The sequence below is a fragment of the Leuresthes tenuis genome, unplaced genomic scaffold (genome assembly GCF_036924035.1).
Source record: "Leuresthes tenuis unplaced genomic scaffold, fLeuTen1.0.hap1 SCAF_14, whole genome shotgun sequence".
In the NCBI taxonomy this organism is placed as follows: domain Eukaryota; kingdom Metazoa; phylum Chordata; class Actinopteri; order Atheriniformes; family Atherinopsidae; genus Leuresthes; species Leuresthes tenuis.
The window spans coordinates 24175919-24197945 of NW_027325368.1; the positions used below are offsets into that span (position 1 = coordinate 24175919).

General features: G+C 42.0%; 1 protein-coding gene across 1 annotated transcript; it reads left to right on the forward strand.

Moving 5' to 3' along the window:
* The first annotated feature begins 17126 nt into the window (after positions 1 to 17126).
* LOC140269204 (lactosylceramide 1,3-N-acetyl-beta-D-glucosaminyltransferase A-like) lies at positions 17127 to 20922 on the forward strand. The gene is made up of 2 exons (XM_072364224.1): positions 17127 to 17443; positions 18826 to 20922. Exon 2 carries the CDS (start codon positions 19129 to 19131, stop codon positions 20284 to 20286), a length of 1158 nt encoding a protein of 385 aa, XP_072220325.1. The 5' UTR covers positions 17127 to 17443; positions 18826 to 19128; the 3' UTR covers positions 20287 to 20922.
* The last annotated feature ends 1105 nt before the right edge of the window (positions 20923 to 22027 follow it).

The window sequence follows — 22027 nt, forward strand, 5'->3', positions numbered from 1 at the left end:
TGTCAGAGGTGACAGAGTAGAGATAGGGTGCAGGCATAGAGGAAAGTACAGAAAGGTAAAAGTGCAGAGATAGAGGGGATAGGGAATGTCATATAGATAATAAATTATTCTAAAATCCTAGATAATCAAGCACTAACAAGAGATCTTTAAGTGGAGCTTGAGCCCCGCTGTTAAAAAGAGCAGACATTAGACTAACTTTCTTTGAATTGGAAATGTGTCTTGATTCAAATTTCTCTTTGTGGCTGTTCAAAAGATAACATTAGATTTGCTTCACTAGTAAATGGAAACTTTTGTAGTACATTGTGAACCTAGCCTTTTTCAACTGATCTTTTGTTTCCTCATTATAAACAAAAGACCATGAAGGTGAGTATAAAACTTCCAAGTTAATAATTTAGATATTTTGAGGAAGTAGTGTGTGACAAGGTAGCACCAGTTAGTCTATTTAATTTTGTGTGCCAATGGAGCTACTGCTCACTAATACTTAAGCTGCCTTTGTGTCAAAACTATAAAAGATATCAACAAACCCTTTAATTCAGTAAAAGTTTAATCTTTCCTGACCCATTTAAACTTGAATGATGTCTCTATGATTAAGTATGGCTGAGTTATAGTATATAGTCTGTAAAGTGGGCTTACTTTGTCCCATTATATATGAAAGTCACTTATTTTCCTATGGGAGTTAATTCCCAGATTTTTTCCAATTTTCTGGAATGAGTAATGAGAGAGAAAAGTAATAGCACACTATTCCCAAGCTGTGTGGATTTTCTCATGTTGATGATCTTGGTTTGCTTACACAAAGTAAGGCAATGTCTCAGATGAAGGTAAATGGTGAGATTTTGATCAAGATGTTGCATGAAACCAGTTCACTCATTGTCAGTCTAAATACACCTGCTTTGCATTTAGACTGTTTTTGCCAAAACTCTCTGAGCTAACAATATTAGTCTTCTAAACCATCAATTTGCATTTTAGAGCCCATCCCAACCAGACTGTTCAAGGAGATTTTACACTCAGTGGGTCTACATGATGAGATTAACTTGATTATAGCTATAGTTGGGTTATGCTCCTTATCTGAGCAAAGGTAATTATCCTTGGATATATGGCGGTGAATGAATCGAATCACTGGCACAAAGCATGTCATACCCCAATACGATAGTTGGCGCTGTACCAATTTTAACTATCGCTAATAGAGCCACTTCCAGTTGACGTCTTCACCACCAACAACAACAAAACTCAGGCATTCGAGAAAGATGGAGAACAAAGAGCTAGATGAAGCTACATCTCTCTCCATTTCGTTTGAGATGAGCTGGTTATGGCACAAACGCGATGTACAACAATGCATTCTCCATCGCGTTGTTTATTTCTTTCCGATGGCGGTGACAACAACAGTAATATCATCTCCTTCTACTCCCAGGTGACGATCCCAGGAAAAAATCTCGAGCATGCGCAGAACGCTTAATCCAATCCACTGCCGTCTACATGCATGTTCAGTGTACATTTGGATTGAGTTATCTCCGGGTCTTAATCCGATTGCTCTAATCCTTAACTCGATCCGATCCGTTTTTTGTCAGATTAAGGTCTAGATGAACTGAATAACTAAATTATTGTAATTTAGCTATTAATCCGATCCGGCAGCACTCATATAATTAATTATCGACCTATATCCAATCTCCCTTTTTTGTCTTAAGTTCTTGAAAAAAGTGTTGACATCACAAACTTGTGATCATTTGCACAGAAATAATCTCTTTAAAGAGTTTCAGTCAGGATTCACTTGTGCCTGTGCTTGTCCTGTTGGATCTTAGTGCTGCATCTGATATGATGGTTTACAGCATTCTATTACAGAGACTTGAACATGTTTGGGATTAAAGGAACTGCATTAACATGGTTTAAGTCATATCTATCTGATAGATTCCAGTTTGTTCTTATAAACAAAGAATCTTCCTCGCACACATTAGTAAGTCATGGAGTTCCACAGGGTTCTGTGCTTGAACCAATTATTTTTAGTTTATACATGGTTCCATTAGGTAACATTATTAGACAGCATGGCATAAATTCCCATTTCTATGCTGATGATACTCAGCTGTGCTTATCTATGAAACCAGACTACAAGCATGTCTTAAAGACATAAAGACCTGGATGACTCAGAACTGACTGCTTCTAAATTCAGACAAAACTGAAGTTGTTGCCTTTGGACCTGAGAGCTTCAGGGAGAAACTGTCTAGTTACATACCTACTCTAGATGGCATTTCCTTGGCTTCTGGCGAAACAGTGAGGAAACTTAAAGCTATTTTTGACCAGAATCTATAATTTGACACACATATAAAGCAGGTTTCTAGGACTGTCTTCTTTCACCAATATTGCCAAAGTTAGGAACACCCCGTGTCAGAGTGATGCAGGAAAACTGCTCCATGTTACTTCAAGTTTGGACTACTATAATAGTTTATTATTGGGCTGTCCAATGAAGGCCTCCAGCTGATCCAAAATGCTGCAGCTAGAGTTTTGATGAGAACTGACAGGCAAAATCATATTTCTCCAGTTTTAGTTTCTCTTTCTCAATCAAATTCAGAATAGAATTTAAAATTCTTCTCACATATAAAGCCAAGATCCATAATACCTTAAAGAATTCATAGTGCAATATTTTCCAAACAGAGCACTTAACTGTACTTGCAATTCCCAGAGTTTCTAAAAGTAGAATGGGAGGCAGAAACTTCAGTTATCAGGCCCCTTTCTTGTGGAACCATCTGGCAATATACGTCCGGGAAGCAGACAATCTCTCTACCTTTAAGATTGGGATTAAAACTTTCCTTTTTCACAAAGCTTATAGTTTGAGGTGGCTCAGGTGACCCTGAAACATCTCATAGTTATGCTGCTATAGACCTAGGCTGTAGGGGGACCTCCCATGATGAACATTATTGTTGTCTTTAACTTTGTTTCTCTTTCTCAGCAGATATCCTTGGGTTGGTGTCATGGTGCTTGTTGTTTCCTTTTTCCTGTCTTCTCATCTCCCAGCTGGTCGAGGTGGATGGCCACCCTCCCTGAGCCTGGTTCTGCTAGAGGTTTTCTTCTATTAAAAGTGAGTTTTTTCTTTCCAAAGTTGCCTTGTGCAGGATAGGATATTGGGCTTAAGATAGATTCCTCAGCTCGGCTGCTTATTTTCACTGGTTTTGTATGTATGAATTGGACTAATTTGGAATTAAATCAATTGTATTTGATTGGATTATAATTGGATTGAATTGGATTCTATCTTTGAAGTGCCTTGAGATGACATTTGTTGTAATTTGGCACTATATAAATAAAATTGAATTGAATTGAATTCTCTTGAACTTCTCTGAAAAAAAAAATTCCTTCTCAACTCTTCTCTCTTCCTCTTTGTTAATTCCCACATTTCAAACAGGGCTGCAGGATGGTGTGGTGGTAAGTGCTATTGCTATTCTATGTGGTGTTTTCACATTATCCCCATGTGTGCATGGGTTCTCTCTGGGTATTCTGGCTTCCTCTCAACATCCAAAAACATGACTGGTGTTTCTCAATTGACCCTAGGAGTGAGTGTGACTGTACATGGTTATTTATCTTATTTGTCTCTATGAGGCCATGTGATGGACTGGCGACCCATCCAAGGGTGTACCATGCCTCTTGCCCAATGACAACTGGGATAGGCTCCAGCCACCTGAGACCCTGAACTGGTTTACACTGTTGGAGAAAATGGATGGATGGACATAGGGGGTCAGTGCTCAATCACTGTGTGTTTACAGAACACAGAAATTACTTGCAAACATTAACTCTTTTTTATACAGTAAAAACATATTGATTGTGTCAAGACCAACATAACAAGTAGGGCAGGAGGTTAATCATTTGCTGATATGTTTATGTCTTTAAACCTAGAACTTATTTCTGGCATGAAATACGTTTATCTACACACCGAGAACAGTTTGGCGAATGTCGGCGTCCTTCGAAAGCTATTTAGAAAACTTGCGATCGGCATATATCCATATAACAGAGTTAATGGGGCAGGGACGATGCAGTGACGATGAATGAACGAACACGTACTATAGCTGTGTTAGCACATAGTAGCTGTTATGTGGCTACTTGCGGCTATAGGAGAGCTAATGGAGGGATTTCTACACAGGCACAGGCACTCTTCATCCACACGCCAACCTTTAGCACAGTTTATTTAGTCATTTTTCTGTGACAGTCAGCTAACTTCACATAGAGTTTGCTACTGCTAGTTTTGTACAACATGGCAGGATATCTATCAGATTTTGACAACGTGAACGACGACTTTCAGTAAGATGGACGTTCTTACCGGAGTGAATGGGTGGCAACACCCATTCCGAAATCCCGCCATTCCGACATCCCGCTATTCCGACATCCCACCATTCCGACATCCCGCTATTCCGACATTTAAACGTCCCAGGTGAGTCCCTTCTTTCTGTTCATGCAATTTAAATGTTTAACACATGTTTACAGATAAGCGTTATTAAAAACACAAAGTCTCGGCAACTGGAGGAGGAGAAGCAGACCGTGGTGGTTTTCAATCACATACTCCAATGCCACTTGTTTCAACTTTCAACTAATCCAGGAAAAAAAGGCTTACAAACATGGACCGAAACGGCTCCATAACACGCACACGAATCCAAAAGAAACGAAAGTTAACTAAAAGAAAGCAAATATACAGCATGAAGTGGTCAAAATTGGTTTTACGCATGCCTATGTGCGTCTGGCACATGCGTCTTCGGGCTCTCCCACGTTGGAATGTGGATAAAAGCTGTTCAGCTGTAATGTCACGTAAAAACAATCTCTACATGACATTTACTCCCAGGTGTGACCAGTTAGGACCTTAAGATATCAACAGGCTGTATAAAGCCTTGCGCAACGGCTGTGTGTTTGTGCCAAATGTGCAAAGCCCATCTGCGCTTCCCATAATTGGAGCGAGTATTCATAAATCACGTGAATAACATGAATAAACGTTTTTACTGCATTTTGTTGTGTTTTATACGTTCTATGCTGTCATTTCTCTCTTCTCCTATTGGCAAGGCAAGGCAGAGTGCTCGCAACTGTGTCCTGTGCAGTAGCCGTGATATCTGTAATTTCAATTATGACTTTTGCATATGATGACAGCGTGCAAAAGACTCATGGGCTCTGTGGCGAGCTCCGCTCCAGCTGGCTGCTGAGACAGGTCACTGACACTGTATTTCTACTTAATCAGTGTCAGTCTCACCAGAGTTACATTAATATCTGTATTTTTATATTTGACATTTCAGGATATTTTGATAATAGATTATTAAAGTTTGTTTGCAATCATAGTGTATCATTAGTGTAAAATGTTTTGTGTAAAACATAGGCTATTAAAAGGAACTGTCGGAATGGTGGTATGTTAAAAAAAAAAAAACATACCGCCATTCCGACAATTGGAGGCCAATGTCGGAATGGCAGCATGTAACCGTTGGGAATGAGCTATGCTGCAGTAATGTGTGTCGATGAAGTTGTCCCAGTAGAGGTGTGTGTAGAATGCCCTCCGTTAGCTCTCCTATAGCTGCAAGAAGCCACGTAACAGTAGCTATATGCTAACAGAGCTATCGTACGAGTTCATATTCATTCTTCTTAAAGTATTGGTGAAATAAAGACAGATAATGACTTATTTAGAGGGTGCATTGTCCCTGCCCCATTAACTCGGTTATATGGATATACGCCGATTGCGCGTTTTCTAAATAGCTTTCGAAGGACACCGACTTTCGCCAAACTGTTCTCGGTGAGTAGATAAACGTATTTCATGCCAGAAATAAGGTCTAGGTTTAAAAATACCGGCGTTCCCCTTTAACTTATACTAGATTTTCCTTCAGACATGTGGCTGCACGTTGTATTTTAAAGTGATGTTTCCACTGCACTGGTTTAATTTATTTAATTAACCAAGATAGCTACATTAATAACAGAAAGTATACCTCTAACTAATTGTTCAAAATACTACTTATAGAAGAGCCACTAGTAATGCTAAAAATGGTAAAATGCCCCAAAAATAATGTATGAGTGCCTTTTTACTCAACCAAAGTATCAGGGGTCTGCTATGGTATAACTATTATTTGTAGTTTTTTTTATTATTTGAATTTAGGGAATTATTTACTGAGTCTGGTCCATTTTCTTTCTTGTGTTTACCTTGAATTCAAATCTAGCCGAGCTAGTGACTGCTGTGAATAGGGCAGCTGACAACAAGGGAAAGACCATGTGACAGATTGGAAAGACAGCTGAAAGGAGGCAAGGACCCCAAAGGTGCTGCCATGGGCTAGCAATCCATGGTAGCAGTAGCGAGGCCTAGCCGCTTTGTTGCAACCAGCATAAGCTACAACTAAACTAAGGAGAATACCCCTAGGGTCAGCGAGAGCAGGGGAGGAAGATGACTCACAGGCAGACTACATGACAACTGACACTGGAATGAACATGACTATGACTATGACTATTTGAGATGGTGACTCCAACTCATAGGGGCACGGACCTATTCTCTAGGGCTAGAGCTGGGCAGAATAGTTCTCAGGGCAAAGAGAGCGTAGCTGGTGAGAATAAAAGTAGTAGACTCGAAGGAAAGCTCCAGGTTTGTCCTTGTGATTGGCAGAAAGTAACGTCAGTTAGAGGCATTAAAATGCATCAGGGAAGAAAGAAATGTGTTGTAAAAGAAAGGCTGTGTGGCTGCATCGATCAGCACTTTTTAAGAACTCAATCGAGTAAGTTGGATGAAGTCCAGGTAGAAAACCAGTCTGAAGGATATCAATAACACAGCTACGGAGGTGGAAGAGGAGATTCTAAGAAGAGATGCAGCTGATACTGAGGTGAATAGGCCAGTTAGAGAGAGAAATGTGGAGCAGAAAGCTAGAGTTAAGTAGCCTGGGGCAAATAGCAACAAAGAATGGGAGGCAGTCAATAGAGATAATATTAGGTATTATATTAGGTAATATTAGGTTAGGAGGAAATTCAAGCGATAGGCTAAAGAAGATGGGAGATATAATTTACTCTTATGGTGTAGAAAGATTTGGGGTGCAAGATAGAAAGAGGGTTGAAAGAGTACATTTAGTTAAGTCTACATGCAAAGAGAGGTGGAGAAATTCGTTAAGGAAAGAAGAAACTTAAGAAAGCAGTGGAAAAGAGCTACAGAGGAAGAGGGAGGGAATTTGTGTTTTGCAGGAAGAATTGAGAAACAGGCTAACAATACTCAGACTGGCTGAATATCTTAGGAAAAAGAGAAAGAAGAAAGAACCTGTAAGGACTTTGTTTTACAGGGACCCATTCAAATTTGTTAAAGGGTTGTTTAACCAGGAAAAGGGAGGGCAGCTTAAAGCAACAAAGTCAGAGGTGGAATCGAAAAAAGGTATATTCAGATCATGAGCAGTGTAGAGTAGTAGACCTTCCACCCAACATGTCACCATTAGGAGAGATAGCTCATAAGCTGGATATTAGACCACCTAGGTGGAAGGAGGTTGAAGAGGTAGTCAGGCATGTAAAGGCTTCGTCAGCCCCAGGGTCAAATGGAGTCCCCTACCAGGTTTATAAATCATTGTATCAGTGTACCTGATATCCTAAAATTTTTGTGGAGGCAATTAAGAATAGAGCATGGCGTAGGGTAGGAGGTGTTCTTATTCCAAAGGATAAAGAGTCCTCGGACCTGAGTCAGTTCTGGATGATCTCTCTCCTAAATGTAGAGGGGAAGATTTTCTTTAATGTAGTTGTACAGAGATTAGCTAGTTATTTAGAAAGGAATAGCTTGGTCGCTGCAGGCCCCGAGCCTCGTGGACATCAGGCCCTCCTGCCCTGTGTTGGGTCCCAGGTAGCGGGGATGCCTATTGCAACCAGTCCCTGGCTGCCCTCTCCGGGGGAGAGTAGCTCCCCCAGTGTATATCCCCATACCCCTCTCCCTTTTGGCTCCTGTACACAGCACACACTCAGATATGAAGGGTTTTGGGGGTGTGTGTGTTCTGTGGGGTGTAGTGGATGGGGCTTGAAGAGCCAGAAGGGTGAGGGGAGGGGTCTTCTCACACCCCTGCTTGCTGGTTGCTGCTCGGGGCGGGAGGGGCCAGGAGGATTAATTAATTGTTCTGCTGGTTTGGGGTCTGTGATGGCTGGGAGGCTGCTGGCCCCCTGGTGTGCCCGCTGCGCTACACCCCAGCGGAGTCGAGGGAGGGAGTACGTGTGGATGTATGGGACGTGAAAGTGTGTGTGGTAATGATTGGGCCTGGCCTGCCTGTGCTTCTCCCGATGGGGGGGGGGGGGGGGGGGGGGGGGGGGGACTTCACCCACCTGTGGGCACGTCTTGACTCCCAGGGCACTTGGCCAGGGCCACTGTGTGGCTGTCTGGGGCGCTTGGCCCTCCCGGGTATTGGGTGGGGCCTCTGCCGGGGGGTTTGGGGGCGCTCGGGCTCCTGGTGCCTGGGTCCGGTGCACGGCCCTGTCTGGGTGGCTGGGGCCTGGCGGGGTCAGTGGGCTGTTGCCCCTGGCTCTCGGGGTGCGTGGTTGTCCCTGCGGTGGGCTTCCTGGGTTCTGTGCTCTGTGGGGGCTGCTGGTGGCCTGGGTCTTATGGCTCTCTCTGCCTGCTTCTGATTGCTTGGGGGGGCTGTGGATTGTGGCCCTGTACACTTATACACTCATAACTAAGCACGGTTATCATGTAGGTCCTGTGCCATGGGTGTTGCATGTTCTCACACACACACACACACACACACACACACACATTCATTAGTCCAGTAGCATGGTCGCTAAGCAGTTGATGTATTATCATGTCGTCTCAGGTCATCTATATCCACAGTTGTGTTGTATGCGATTGCTGCTACTTGTGCTAGTTTTTGTTTGTTTTTGTGTTTGTTTTTTCTCTGCTTGTCTGCTTTCAGGTGCTCCTGGTGGCGCTAAGGCTGGATTCGCAACAGAGACCATGGATTGTTGTCTGTTTTGTTTTTTACAGGTGTAGCAGCTGGTTGTCTGGTTTTTGTTTCTATTTTTGTTCTGTTTCCTCTTCTTCTTTCCTTGTCCCCCGGTCCGGTTCAGTTCTATTACATGTTATATATTGTAAACAGAAATAAATAAATGGGCATCAAGGGGAGCTTTACATTTATAAAACTTCCCTTGGCAAAGCAAATCTGTTTGGCATCAAAGGTATTCAGACTACAATTCTGCTGCCATAATGCTGGACAGGACCAGGGAAAAAAAAATAAAAAAAGAAAGGAATAGCTTAATAGATACTACTGTGCAGAAGGCAGGAATACCAGGTTTCGAAGGGTGTTTAGAGCACACTAGCATGATTTGGCATCAGAGTCAGACAGCCAAAAAAGACTTGCATGTTATATTTCTGGATTTAGCAAATGCATTTGGAGTGCCTGTAGTAGTTGTTAACTTAGTAAGAGCAGATTTCCAGGATATTAGACTGTGCCTAAGTACAGCAGGTTTCATAACAGGTTGGCAGAGGCTAGAAATAGTCATTACGGTATGGTGTACGATTTATCAATTAGCATTTACAATGGCGATGGAGATAATTATGGAGAGTTTCCAAGTGGGTTGTAGGTGGAGAGAGACGTCAGGATGACTTGCGCCTTACACCAGTTAGGGCCTATATGGATGATATAACGTTGGTGACTACAACAGTGTCATGCTTGAAGAGAATACATGAGAGATTTAATAAAAATCTAAAGTGGACTGGTATGAAAATCAAACCTACTAAGTCTAGATATATGAATAAGTAGAGGGAAATTAAGTGATAGAAAGTTTGTAAAAAAAAAAAAATTCAATAATTAGGGAAAGTCAGTAAAGAGTTTAGGTAAGTGGTACCAGGCAGACTTGAATGATCGAGAGCAGGTATTGCAGTTTCGGAAAGATGCTGCTCAGGGACTGGATAGACTAGATAAATCAGGGCTTCCAGGAAAATTTAAACTGTGTTGTCTGCAGTTTGGATTGTTTCCTAGGTTGATGTGGCCACTGTCTGTGTATGAGATTCCATTATCTGTTGCAGAAAAAATGGAAAGATTAGTTAGCTTTTACATTAGAAAGTGGCTAGGTGTTCCTTGATGTTTAAGTACTGTGGCACTGTATGGGAAAGGGAAATGATAAATTCTGGTCAAAAATAATTCCAAGGTTCCTCACTGTAGAACTAGAAGCCAAGGAAAAAAACCATCTAGAGTAACTATATAACTAGGCCTGAAGCGCTCAGGTCCAAAGATAATGACTTCAGTTTTGTCGGAATAGCCAAGGAAAAAAACATCTAGAGTAACTATATAACTAGGCCTGAAGCGCTCAGGTCCAAAGATAATGACTTCAGTTTTGTCGGAATAGCCAAGGAAAAAAACATCTAGAGTAACTATATAACTAGGCCTGAAGCGCTCAGGTCCAAAGATAATGACTTCAGTTTTGTCGGAATTTAGAAGCAGACAATTCTGAGTCATCCAGGTCTTTATGTCTTTAAGACGTGCTTGTAGTCTGACCAATCTATTGATTTAATCTGGTTTCATAGTTAAGTACAGCTGAGTATCATCAGCATAGCAATGGAAATGTATTCCATGCTGTCTTATAATGTTACCTAATGGAAGCACGTATAAAGTAAAAAGAATTGGTCCAAATGAGCCCACCTGGGCTTCCATAGGTGCGGGTGAAAACAACGAAGAGCCCACCTGGGCTTCCATAGGCACAGGTGAGGACACAACTGTGCCCACCCGGCCCACCCCACCCTACAGTTCCTACAGCTCAGCCAGGACAAAACTGAGGTTTTAGTCATTGGTCCTGAATGCCAGAGAGAGAAATTTTTAACAAAATTACAAGATCTTGAACCATCACAAACTGTAAAAATGGGCGTGATTTTTAACTCTGAGCTTAGTTTTATTCCACATATCAAAAACATAACAAAGACTGGTTTTTACCATCTTAAGAATTTAGCCAGAGTCCACTCGTTTCTCTCTCTCTAAAAGCATGCAAGGTACCGCTTTATTTTAAAAAAGCAGTTACGGGGCATTATGGCTTTGATATCTGGGTTGCTGAATCTATTGGCCCACATTAGTCGCATGGCACCAATGTAGCCCTTGGCAGCCCTGCAAAAAAGGATTGCGAGGAACGCCATCAGCTCGAAGACACTCCTCTGGGATTTGTTCTAACACAGGCCCTCCTGGACAGTGCAGTCTCTGATGGTCAACAGCATACTGATATCCAACAAACACAGGAAGCTTTGAGGGCGAGTCGTGATTTTGCGTGCTGCAAACTCTGTTGGCCCTCCAGATCCATTGAATGCTGTCTGTGAAGCTTCATGAGCAGAAAAGTCTCCAACTTTGTGGTGGAACCACACAGTGCCATCTTTCGCCCTCTCTGTGGATCCAGGTGTTATGCCCACATCTGCAACTTTTTGTTTTTTTATTACAAGGGGGGTTGACATGCATTGTGTCTTCCTCCTCATCTTACAACTGTCCTGCTCAATCACATACTTGACCACCCGTCTCCTGGTGCGTCTTTGGAGGGGAGAATTTACTGGTGCAAGATCAGTCGCATCCTCATCACTTGATGAATCGGTTGTAACGTTTTCATTCTGAAATGCAAGGTCCACATCTGCACCATCAGATTCACAGTCCAACATGCTCTGTAGAATTGCTAAAGCCTCCTGAGCACTGATCCTTCTTGGTTGCCTTGGTTGTGACATTGTGAAGTCTGGGTCTGCGTACCAGGCATTCCCTATGGTTGTTTCTCGCCTACAACATTCACACCTTTTACGACACTCCTTTCCCCTCCCTTCCTTCATCGAATCTAAATTGTATGATGCCCATTGAATCTTACAAAAGGGCACATCAGCTATAATCAAACCCATTTAGTCTACTACGTAAGAGGCTATTTCTAAGGAAACACAATTTGTCTTATGCCCTTGTCAAATGCCAGCACAGTTTTTGTTACAAATGTTAAAGCGGAAAAATGGCAAATATTTTGGTTATGTGCCTTTGGTATGTGCCTTTTATGGCCAGAGATTCTTACAGAAGGGCACATCAGAGTTGCTGGCCTGCAGAATATCCTATGTGTGGCGGTGGGGTGCTGGCAGGGACACAGCTAAATAATTAGGCTTTTTTACACAACAGTGGGAGACAGCTAGTGGTAAGTTAGACTTATTCACACATTTGGGGGGGATTTCATTGCAGACTAAAGGCCCCAGTATGGTTTCCGCGATGGCTCACTGATTGATGTCACGGTGTCGTGCCGGCTATATATAGTGGCGCAAGTCGATGCGCCAGCAGTTGCAATCTTCTCCGTCAAAGAGGTGTCACTGCTACATGAAGGTTACCGCTAACTACAACGACAAAAGTGGAGAAGAAAACAATGCCCCCATCATGAGCAGTAAGAGTAGCACTGTCATCAATGATCAGCATTCTCACCTCTACTTACATAGTAGCTGATGAGCCTACAGAAGTTGAAATTTCAATATGTTATCACCATTATAGTCTGACATAGTACTTAGAATATCGTTATAGGACTTTTAAGTGTATTGTGTTACCTTTTCTTTGTTTGTCATGAAATAGTGTTCTTCAATCTTGGAATTATCGTTGCCTTTCAGGATGCAATAATAATAATAATAGATCGGTTTGCTGTTTTACTTGCTTATGCTGTTTCAGTGCAGGCACACTTCCTCATTGAGCCTGTTTTCGGATTGTTCCATCCGATTTGTCGTTCTCCGCCCATGCCAAGTTACAAACTTTGAGTGGTGCACCACTACACGCCGCACCGCCTTTTCATGGTGCGCGCCAGGAGGAAATACGTCATTTTGACGTCACATGCCATCCGCGTCAACTGTAAAATTCATTCCCTACTCCCTATATAGGGAAATAAATGTAGTGCACTATATATTGAGCTCAACATAAAAATCTTTCGGATACTACTCTCGGCGCCAGTATTTACGTCATCGCTGTTGCACAATTAAAACGTACCAATTTAATGTCATCTCACACAATCTTGTCTGTTTACTACTGCATTTTTGTTAAATTAGAGGCTTTTGATTACTGTCTTGTAATTTTCTATTTAAGCACATTTTCATATTTTGTTGTCTTGGCTCTTTAGTAACAGCAAGTTACAGTGTAACCTACTGGAATGTTTAATTATGAGCTGTTCGTTTTACACTTTTTTTTTTCAATGAATATAGGAAGCCATTTAAATTGCCTTGTTTTAAAATTTGTAATAAAATAAAAAATGGAATAAACTGACTTCCTGACTGTTGTACTGCTCCACAACTCCACAATTTGTCCATGCGCCTGTCATACATCGGCTAACTATGAGCAATTCACCAGGAAAAAAAAACAATTTAACGTTATCTAGAAAGCTCAGGTAGCTCTATCAAAAAGCTGTCTTCTATCAATCTGGCAATAAAACAATAATTCAATTAATGATGATACGGAGGACAATTAGAATTGCGAGAGAGAATGAAAGGAGAAGACGTGCTGCTCTTGACTAGACTAGCAAGACATCATCAAATTGTAAGTGTTAGCCTACTTTTTACTGCCTTTTCAATTAGAGTAATATAATTTTTTCAATTCTCTGTACAATAAACTACCCTCCGTCAAACTACAACCCCTACTGGCGAAACTTCCTGAACCTTAGGCAACTCCTTTATTTCCTGTCTCACAATATTGGACAAACTGATTAATCCAGTTGTGTCTGAGTAGTCACAATGGTCATAAACACTCAGCTTTTAGTCACACACTGTATTAGATAGAATAAATGGCGAATTAAGCTTTACTTATTAAACGATCTATGTACATTTCCTAGATAAAGCTGTAACCATCTCTATTACTAAAGTTTAAATATTGATTTAACATCCGTCTGCCATCCCTACACGCAGCCCAGAGAATCTTTGGCAGTGCATTATGGGATATCTTGTTCCAGTTAGTGACCATCAGATGCTCACTACATTTTGCAGTGAATTGTGGTTGAGTGCACTATTTTCAATTCAAATTAGCTTTATTGGCATGAATGGTAACTATTGTTGCCGAAAGCTGAAACATATACTTAGACATACAATTCAATTATGATACAATTTTACATTAAATATTAATACAGTTACATATTATTTACATTAGATACATTTAATTTTAAATAGGTAGATAGAAATACATGCCCCGCCTCTCTAACCATTAACTTCAGCCGCCGTCGCTAGACGCGTCATAACCATAGACATATAAACTATTTTATATTATGTACGTTGTACACCAAACAGGCCGTGTTATTAGGCCGTGTTATTAGGAGTTTTGTTGTTGTGTCTCTCTCAGGCATGTGACATGTACTGACATATTTTGCTGCCTCTATGACACTGACGCTGTATTCTCCAAGCAGATGTTTAATTTTCTCCTGATCAGAAAAGGTATCAAAATCTTGTTTATCTTTGATTTTTGAAAATAATTTAGTGCTAATTTCTTCATATGCGTCACAGTGTAATAGGAAGTGTTGCTCTGTCTCTACCTGTCTGTGTGGACAGAGCTGACACAGCCACTCCTCCCTGGGCAGCCACGGCCGTCTGTGTCGGCCTCTCTCTAAGGCCAGACTGTGGTTGCTGAGTCTGACCACTTAAACATTCTAATAATTGGGCTGTTTTTCGGACCACATATGACTTACATACTATGTAAGCAGTCAGGCATGCAAGGTCTTCATCTTTCCGCGAAAATAGCCGTTTTGAAACCTAAACTAAAATAGGTAACAAGCGGATTACTGTAGTACATATGATGCGCAGACGTGGACGTATCCTGATGTGTTGTTGTAGTAACACGAACCTTTTTTTTTTTTTAAAGAGAGCGCGCCACCAATCAGAGCCACAGGTTGTGTAATCAAAATTATCTGCGGACGACGCGGCGGAACGTCAACCGTCAACTTCGGAGGCTGGGAAAGAAGCCCTAGGTACGGTACAAAATTAACTAGACAGCTGGAATTGTTGTGTATTACAGGATAACTAACTTTGTCACTTTGATAAACTTGCCAGAGCCGTAGCTCTTAGCTTTTGCTGACGACGAACACTGTTAGCAAAACCTTAAGGGGGCCCTCTTCTGTAACGTTATCCGTTACCCGGCCAACGTTACACGGGAGAACCCGCCTATATTCGACATGTAGGAAAAGGTGGAGCTGAAAAATGAGCGAGACAGATTTCAGATCAAATCAACTAGCCTGTGTTACTTGTAGGGGGGATTTTCTTGGCTATAAGGGGCCAGAGAGAAAGCCCAAACTCTAAGCAAACGTTTGTCAGTAGTCATGGATGTTACCCTGCCACTTTGTGGTAATTAATTATTCTATTCAATTCGAATTTGCTTTGAATTGAATAGGGCGTGACCATGCGTAACCATGGTTTGGACATTTTGCATTGTATATTAACTAAATAAATTAACCAAAAACCTGGAGGTGTTCATTGTTAAGCTCAACTAAGTTCTGACAGATGTTTCCTGTCCAAAGCATACAATTTTCTTCAAAATCAAGTCCTCCATTACTCTACTTTCTTGGCTCTCAACTGACGAAAAAGTGTTAGGTAACCATGACAACGACGCGAGGCGGTTTCAAACTAAATTGCCAGCCGTATTCACGCGAGATCCCGCGATAATTTGGAACGTACGTTTGCTTCTCCGACGTGGAAAAGTTTATAAATAGGATCTGCTGTGTCATAAATTATTGTGTGTTGTTCAACTTCAACAATAAAGTCTCTCGTCGTCCATGTTGAGACTCTCTGATTGATTGACAGCTGACCGGCGCCATCGGTCGTGACGCGACGTTGGTGTGAAGTTGTGATAAGCTACCTGAATGACGTATTGTGTTTTATTTTGAAAGGGGGCAGAAGTTTATTTTGTTGATTCTGTATCGGATTTCCTGTGCTGGTGCAATCTGCTCTGTTGAGCTTGGTGCGTTTCAGCAACGGCTCCGTCAAAAATAGAAGTCCAACGTAAAGATAGCGAGAACCGCAGCTGGGACGGCGGCGTGCCCGGTGGGTCACTCTCATTGACGAGAGTGGCAGCGATCAGCAATGGCGACCGCAGCCATATACAGCCATTACGTCCCCGGTAACAAACGGAAATAAATTTAAAATAAACAAGACATAACATAATGGTTATTGTATTTGGGATGATGCATTTGATATTGGGTCAGCATTTAAATGGTTTGATACACTATGGAAACTATATGTCCCCACTGGGAATAATCTCACTCCACAAGGAAAAGGCCATTTCCATCCTTGTGCATTCTTCTCTCCTACATTTAAAAAAAAAAAAAGTCCTATAGAATGGCAGTCCTATTTCCAAGCCGGTGACCAGTTCTCTTCACGCCATGACTCCCAATATGCAACAATGTTGACAGCGAGCATGCAGGTTTCCTACTTATCCTTTGGTCAGTCCATTTATTTTAGCCATTTAAATCTTAAAGTTCCTCCCCAAAGGTTATTTATCATCTAAAATCTCATCTCCCTACCAATAATATAAATTAAATCACACTTTTTGACATTGAAGTAATTCAGCTGTAAATGTTTGAAATTATCCTCAAATAGAGGAAGCTGAATTAGCTGAGGTCACATGCAAGTTGAGTTGTAAAAGCGTCTCAAAAATAGAGCACTGGTCTCTGCACCAGGTCGTGCACCAGAGCTCAGTTACAAATGTAACAAAAGAGACATCACAGTGTACGATTTTAGTCAATTAACAGATTGCCGTTGTGAGGTTTTGCATGTACTTTAGTGTGAGAAGAAAGGAAGATGACTGCAAAAGACAACAAGATTTAAAGAGTGAAAACTTTCCGTGTGTCAGTGTGTACAATAGGTCAGGTTACACGTTTCAGTTGACCCATGCTGTTTGCATTGGGGCTCCTGATGCTGTTAGACAAAGCAGAGCTGATGTCTCCCATGTGACACACAGCTGTTCATGTTGGTGGACACACACAAAAGAGCCTTTATCTCATAACCAATCCAGGAAATTCGGATTTTCATTTTTACATTTGTATATTTTGTGACTAGTATGAATAGATACCTGAATTTTGAATATGTCAAACAGTTCTTATCGCCTGCCCATTTCCTCATTCTTGTACAACTTGTATGTGTAAGAGTACAAGTATGAGAAAATGGGCAGGCCTAGTTCTCATTAAGTCCTCCCCCTTACTTTTCTAACATCTACACAACTAACAGTGGGAGGGAGTGGAAAGAGAAGAGCAGAGCCAGGGCAAATGGTTATTTTACGCACAACATACTCTCTACACACTCAGGCCAGTGGAGGGATCAGAAAAAAACTCACACTTTCACAGATATTCTCACAGAGACACACACTGTTCTTCCGCACAGAGGGTTTGACTGCTTCACTAAGGACCAAATCCTGCTTCATACAAGCATTTCTCCTCCTCACATGTTAGGTTGTAGTAAACTCCAAGTAGAAGAAAAAGTGTAGCAGAGAGGAAGACTGTGTGAGGGGAAGAGGACTTCACTGGATTCGCACACCGATGCTCTCTTTTGACCGTAAGTGTTGAAATGATCAGCTGAGTGATGTTGGGATATTTCTGCCACCCCACCCACCTCTGTGCTTAAGAGCTATTTATAAAGCTGGTGACTTTGGAAGTATGTTTCTGAGGTGGTCTCACTTTCACAGCACTTGTTTTAGATGCAGCTGAGAGGGAGGAGTGGGGCTGTACACCACATAGTGTAGAGAGACAGTGTCAGTAAGTCAAAGAGTAAAAGTCCATGATTTGCCTCCATGACTTGTTTTTCCAAAAAAACACATTTTGGTTCACTCAGCACTGTGTTGAACAGCAGGGATCAAGTACCTTCAACAATTTATGTTTTTTAAGATCCAGAGTGAATTTTCAGGGCTGTGAGTTAAGACAGATGTGTCAAACTTTAAACCATCTTTACAATGAAATTTCTGTTAATGATTTGTGAAATTGACTGGCATATCATGTGCCCAGCCCTTACTGTCATATAATACCCACGTGCATGTATGTCCTTAATGGCCAATAAATGTTGTTATGTTATGTTTTATGGCAAGAAGACTGTAAAGTAAAGGAACGGGTGTGACTTCATGGGTTTTTGTGTGGAAGAGGGAGGCTGTTTGTGTGTTTTTGTCATTATCAGGCAGACGAGATGAGATTCTGAGTCAGTGACCCCATTAGGCTCAGGGCATGCAGTGATGTTTGAAAAGCTCATGGGGAGCGGAGCGAGTCCCAGGCCCTGGGCTCCTCATGATCCCCCCTTGGTTTTAGCTCCGGCTCAGGCGGAGGCAGGCTATTCTCATCCTGCATTGTGCTGCCGAGCTATTCTGACACTGTCCATTGTGTCCCAACACTTTCCATGACTCTCAGCAATTTCAGCGGGTCTGCGCTTTAAACCCTTCCATTATGGACAAACATGAATTGAAGCTTTTGCTGTGTTAGCTTTTGCATTCATTGACCCCACCCCCCACCCCCCAACCACCACTGCCCCTCATATCCCCGCCTGCTAAACTATGACTTTTCAGCTGGTGTTATTTTTAGCTGAGTGTACATGATCAAGTACACAGTTTTCTGTGCTTGGACCTGCTTGACTTAAATTACTTTGCTGGGTTAGATGCCCAATAAATACCCTTGTTTTTTTTTAAATGACATACCTTGGGAGGGAGGGGGGGGGGGTGTTCTGCTTGAAGCTCCACATCATCAGAAATTCATGCTTGCAAAATAATGGCAGACAAGTTCATTAATATGTCACTACTCACTTCCTTATAGGACTGTTGGCTTAGCAGACTGACCAGTGCAGTCTGTTTTCCATTTCCTTCTTTTTTATCAAAGGAAGCAGCATTTCTGGAGCGCTGTGTCAGGCCTCTAAAAATCAGTTAAACTCACAAAAGTCTATGTGCTGTCTCTTCCCAGAATTATAGGCGTCATGGTTGAAAGATGACTCTCCAGCTGCTGGTTGACTCTGAGCACAAGGGTGACTCTGCAGTGATGGAGGATGTTTCCTGGCTGGCCCAGTGACTCCCACCACTGTGTACGCCTTTTGCTGAATGCAGAAAGCCTAGGATGGAAGACCAAGCAAGTGCTGCTCTCAGGCACCGTAACACCACTCTGAACCTGCGTTATCTTGCCTTTTCCCAACACACAGACAATACCCACTTCTTCATCAGCATCTCCAACCAGACAGGAACTACTGCCATTGGCTGACCAGACCCCAGGATGTTCCTGAATTTCCGCCGGATTAGAAAATTCCAGTGTGTGCAGCTGATGACCACCTGCCTGGTGCTGTCAGCGGTGATGGTTTGCTGGGAGCAGCTGGACAACAGTGTTGTCAGCCACGTCAAGTCCTACTCCTTCCGCTACATAATCAACGGCTTCACCTACATCAACAGGAGCCTCACCATTCCACGGGAGTCGGCACTACGCTTCAGCAACTTTCGCTACCTGTTGGACCACCCCGATAAGTGCGCCAACCAGAACGTCCTCCTCCTCCTCTTTGTCAAATCGATCCCAGAGAACATTGAGAGACGGAATGCCATCAGATCTACCTGGGGCAACGAGACCTACATCCAAAACACTCTGGGGGTGACAGTTAAGGTGGTGTTCGCTTTGGGAGCAATTCACACTGAGAGGGACGAGCCCGAGTGGAGCAGGAAGAGTCATGTTGGCATCCAGGAGCAGCTCAGCAAGGAGGACCGTCTCCATGGGGACTTGATCCAAAGAAACTTTTTGGACTCCTTTCACAACCTGACCCTGAAGCTGATCATGCAGTTCCACTGGATGCACAGTCACTGCTCTCACGCCCGTTTCTTCATGACTGCTGATGACGACATCTTTGTCCACATGCCCAACCTGGTGAGCTACCTGAAGGACATGAGCAGCAGGGGTGTCACGGACCTCTGGATCGGTCGGGTGCACAGAGGGGCGCCCCCCATCCGCAGGAAGGAGAGCAAATACTTTGTACCCTTTGAGATGTACCAATGGTTGTCTTACCCTGACTACACAGCTGGGGCTGGCTATGTGGTCTCCAATGATGTAGCGGATAAAATCTACCATGCCTCCCTGACCCTGAATGCCTCTCTTTACATAGATGATGTGTTCATGGGCATCTGCGCCAATGCCATCGGTTTGTCACCACAGGACAATGTCTTTTTCTCAGGGGAGGGCAAGGCGCCTTACCACCATTGTATCTACAATCAGATGATGACATCACATGGCCATGTGGAAGATATTTATGACTTATGGATGGTGGCTACACACCCACAGGTGAAACAGACGACATCTGGACTATTTGGGAGGCTGTACTGTACAGCTGTGAAAATGACTCTCTTGTGTAAACCTTATGCCACCTATCCATGCAAAGCAGCGTTTTTGTAGTAATATTAAGGTTTGGGCATGTCAGTGTGTGACACAGGGAGAACGAGTGTGTCATAATAAAATGAGGATCAGTAATGAAAATATTACCTCAGTCCTGTCAGTCAGACAATCTGTCAAAGAACACCTTGTTCTGTGTTGCAGAATAAGTCAGATCAGGCTTTAGGCTTCACTGCTAATATAAGATCTTCCATGTGCAGCTGACTTGTAGTCTTGGTGGATTTGTAATTCTGGCTTGACACTGACCATAGAATGTGATTAAAAAGGTTTAAAGAGATGCTGTTTACATGTTGTTCTAACTCAACCTTAAGCCTCTTATTAATGGGAAACAAGCTGTGAGATTACTCACCTCCTCGCTGTGTTGGATTTTGCACCCGTTCACAACACAAAAGGCTGGCTGAAATTTTTATCCTTCATATGAGGCAAATCTAACCTTTTTTTTTTTTAAAACACTTGCATTCACCTGTTTCATTACATTAAGAGTAAAAAGAAGAACCAGGAGTGTGTCGTCTCCATGTCATGAAGTGCAAAAGCAGAATAGATGTGTGACTAAAAGTTGTGGGTGGGGGGGGGGGTTAGTGATGAACAATTCGATAACATTTGTGTTTTTTTTTTAATTCAATAAAGCCTGCAATTTGTTGTTGTAAAGCTGTTTTTGTGTGTGTGTGTGGAAAGAGTTTCTCGCTGGCCAGAAAATGAACAAGAGAGCCATCTTTTGCCATCTTTCAAGAAACAAACGGTTGAAAGCCTCTCTGGTTTGACTGCACAACTTGCTTAGATGTTTCATAACAGCTTACACAAAATAGTGCAACTTAGAACTTCACTTCTCTTCCCGCATGACTCTGTTGTTTAGAGGTATGATTTTCTGCCTTCTCTCTCTTCCACCATACCGAAGATATTTAAGTCAGGTGGTTTAAACAGAATCCTTCATTGTCTGCCATCAGTGGATGCATGGACAAGCTCTACAGGACTAAGAAACAGTGAAAGAACTATTATACCATAACCATATCTTTCTCCAGTGGAAGACATTCTGTAAAATGACTCTTGTTAGTCTTCCTTAAAGTGTTGGTTGAGCAATTTAATGTTGAACGACCACAGAAATGGCAAATTAGGCAACAATTATCAAAGCTATTAGAGGACAGGCTAAAAGACATGTAACATGTAACTAGACTGTAGGCAGGGTTTTAGCTAGCCTGAAATACTATGTCACAGCAGCACCTCTGTCCATATATAAATCGAGGCATGAAAAGTCTAAGAATTGTCTGTTACAGCAACATTTTTGGGAAATATGCTAACTTGCTGACTTTGAGAAGCTGCTCTGATGATGTTTCAGCTGAAAGCTAGTAGACCATTAGCTTGGTCTGACACAAGGACTTGAAAGAAGGTAAATTAGTTGAACTGGCAATTTAAACGTGAAATAAACTCCCTCTAAAAAGCTCAGTAATGAACACTTTTTTGCTCCGTTTTTTTCCACTTTTACAACATTAATGTCCAAACCACTAATTTAGCTTGTTATAGAAATTACAAAAGAGTTAGCTTTGTGGACCTTCATCGAACCTGATGATCTGTTGCTTTAAATTACACAAAATCAAAATGCAAAGACAAGTTGTCATAAATTCTAATGCTATTATTTTACTTTGTGTATTATTTAAAACAAAGTTTGTTTAAAAAAAAAGTTCACTTCAAGCTGTTTGTAGTATATCAGATGTAACTGCAAAATGGAAATGGAGAGGTTGGCCTGAAT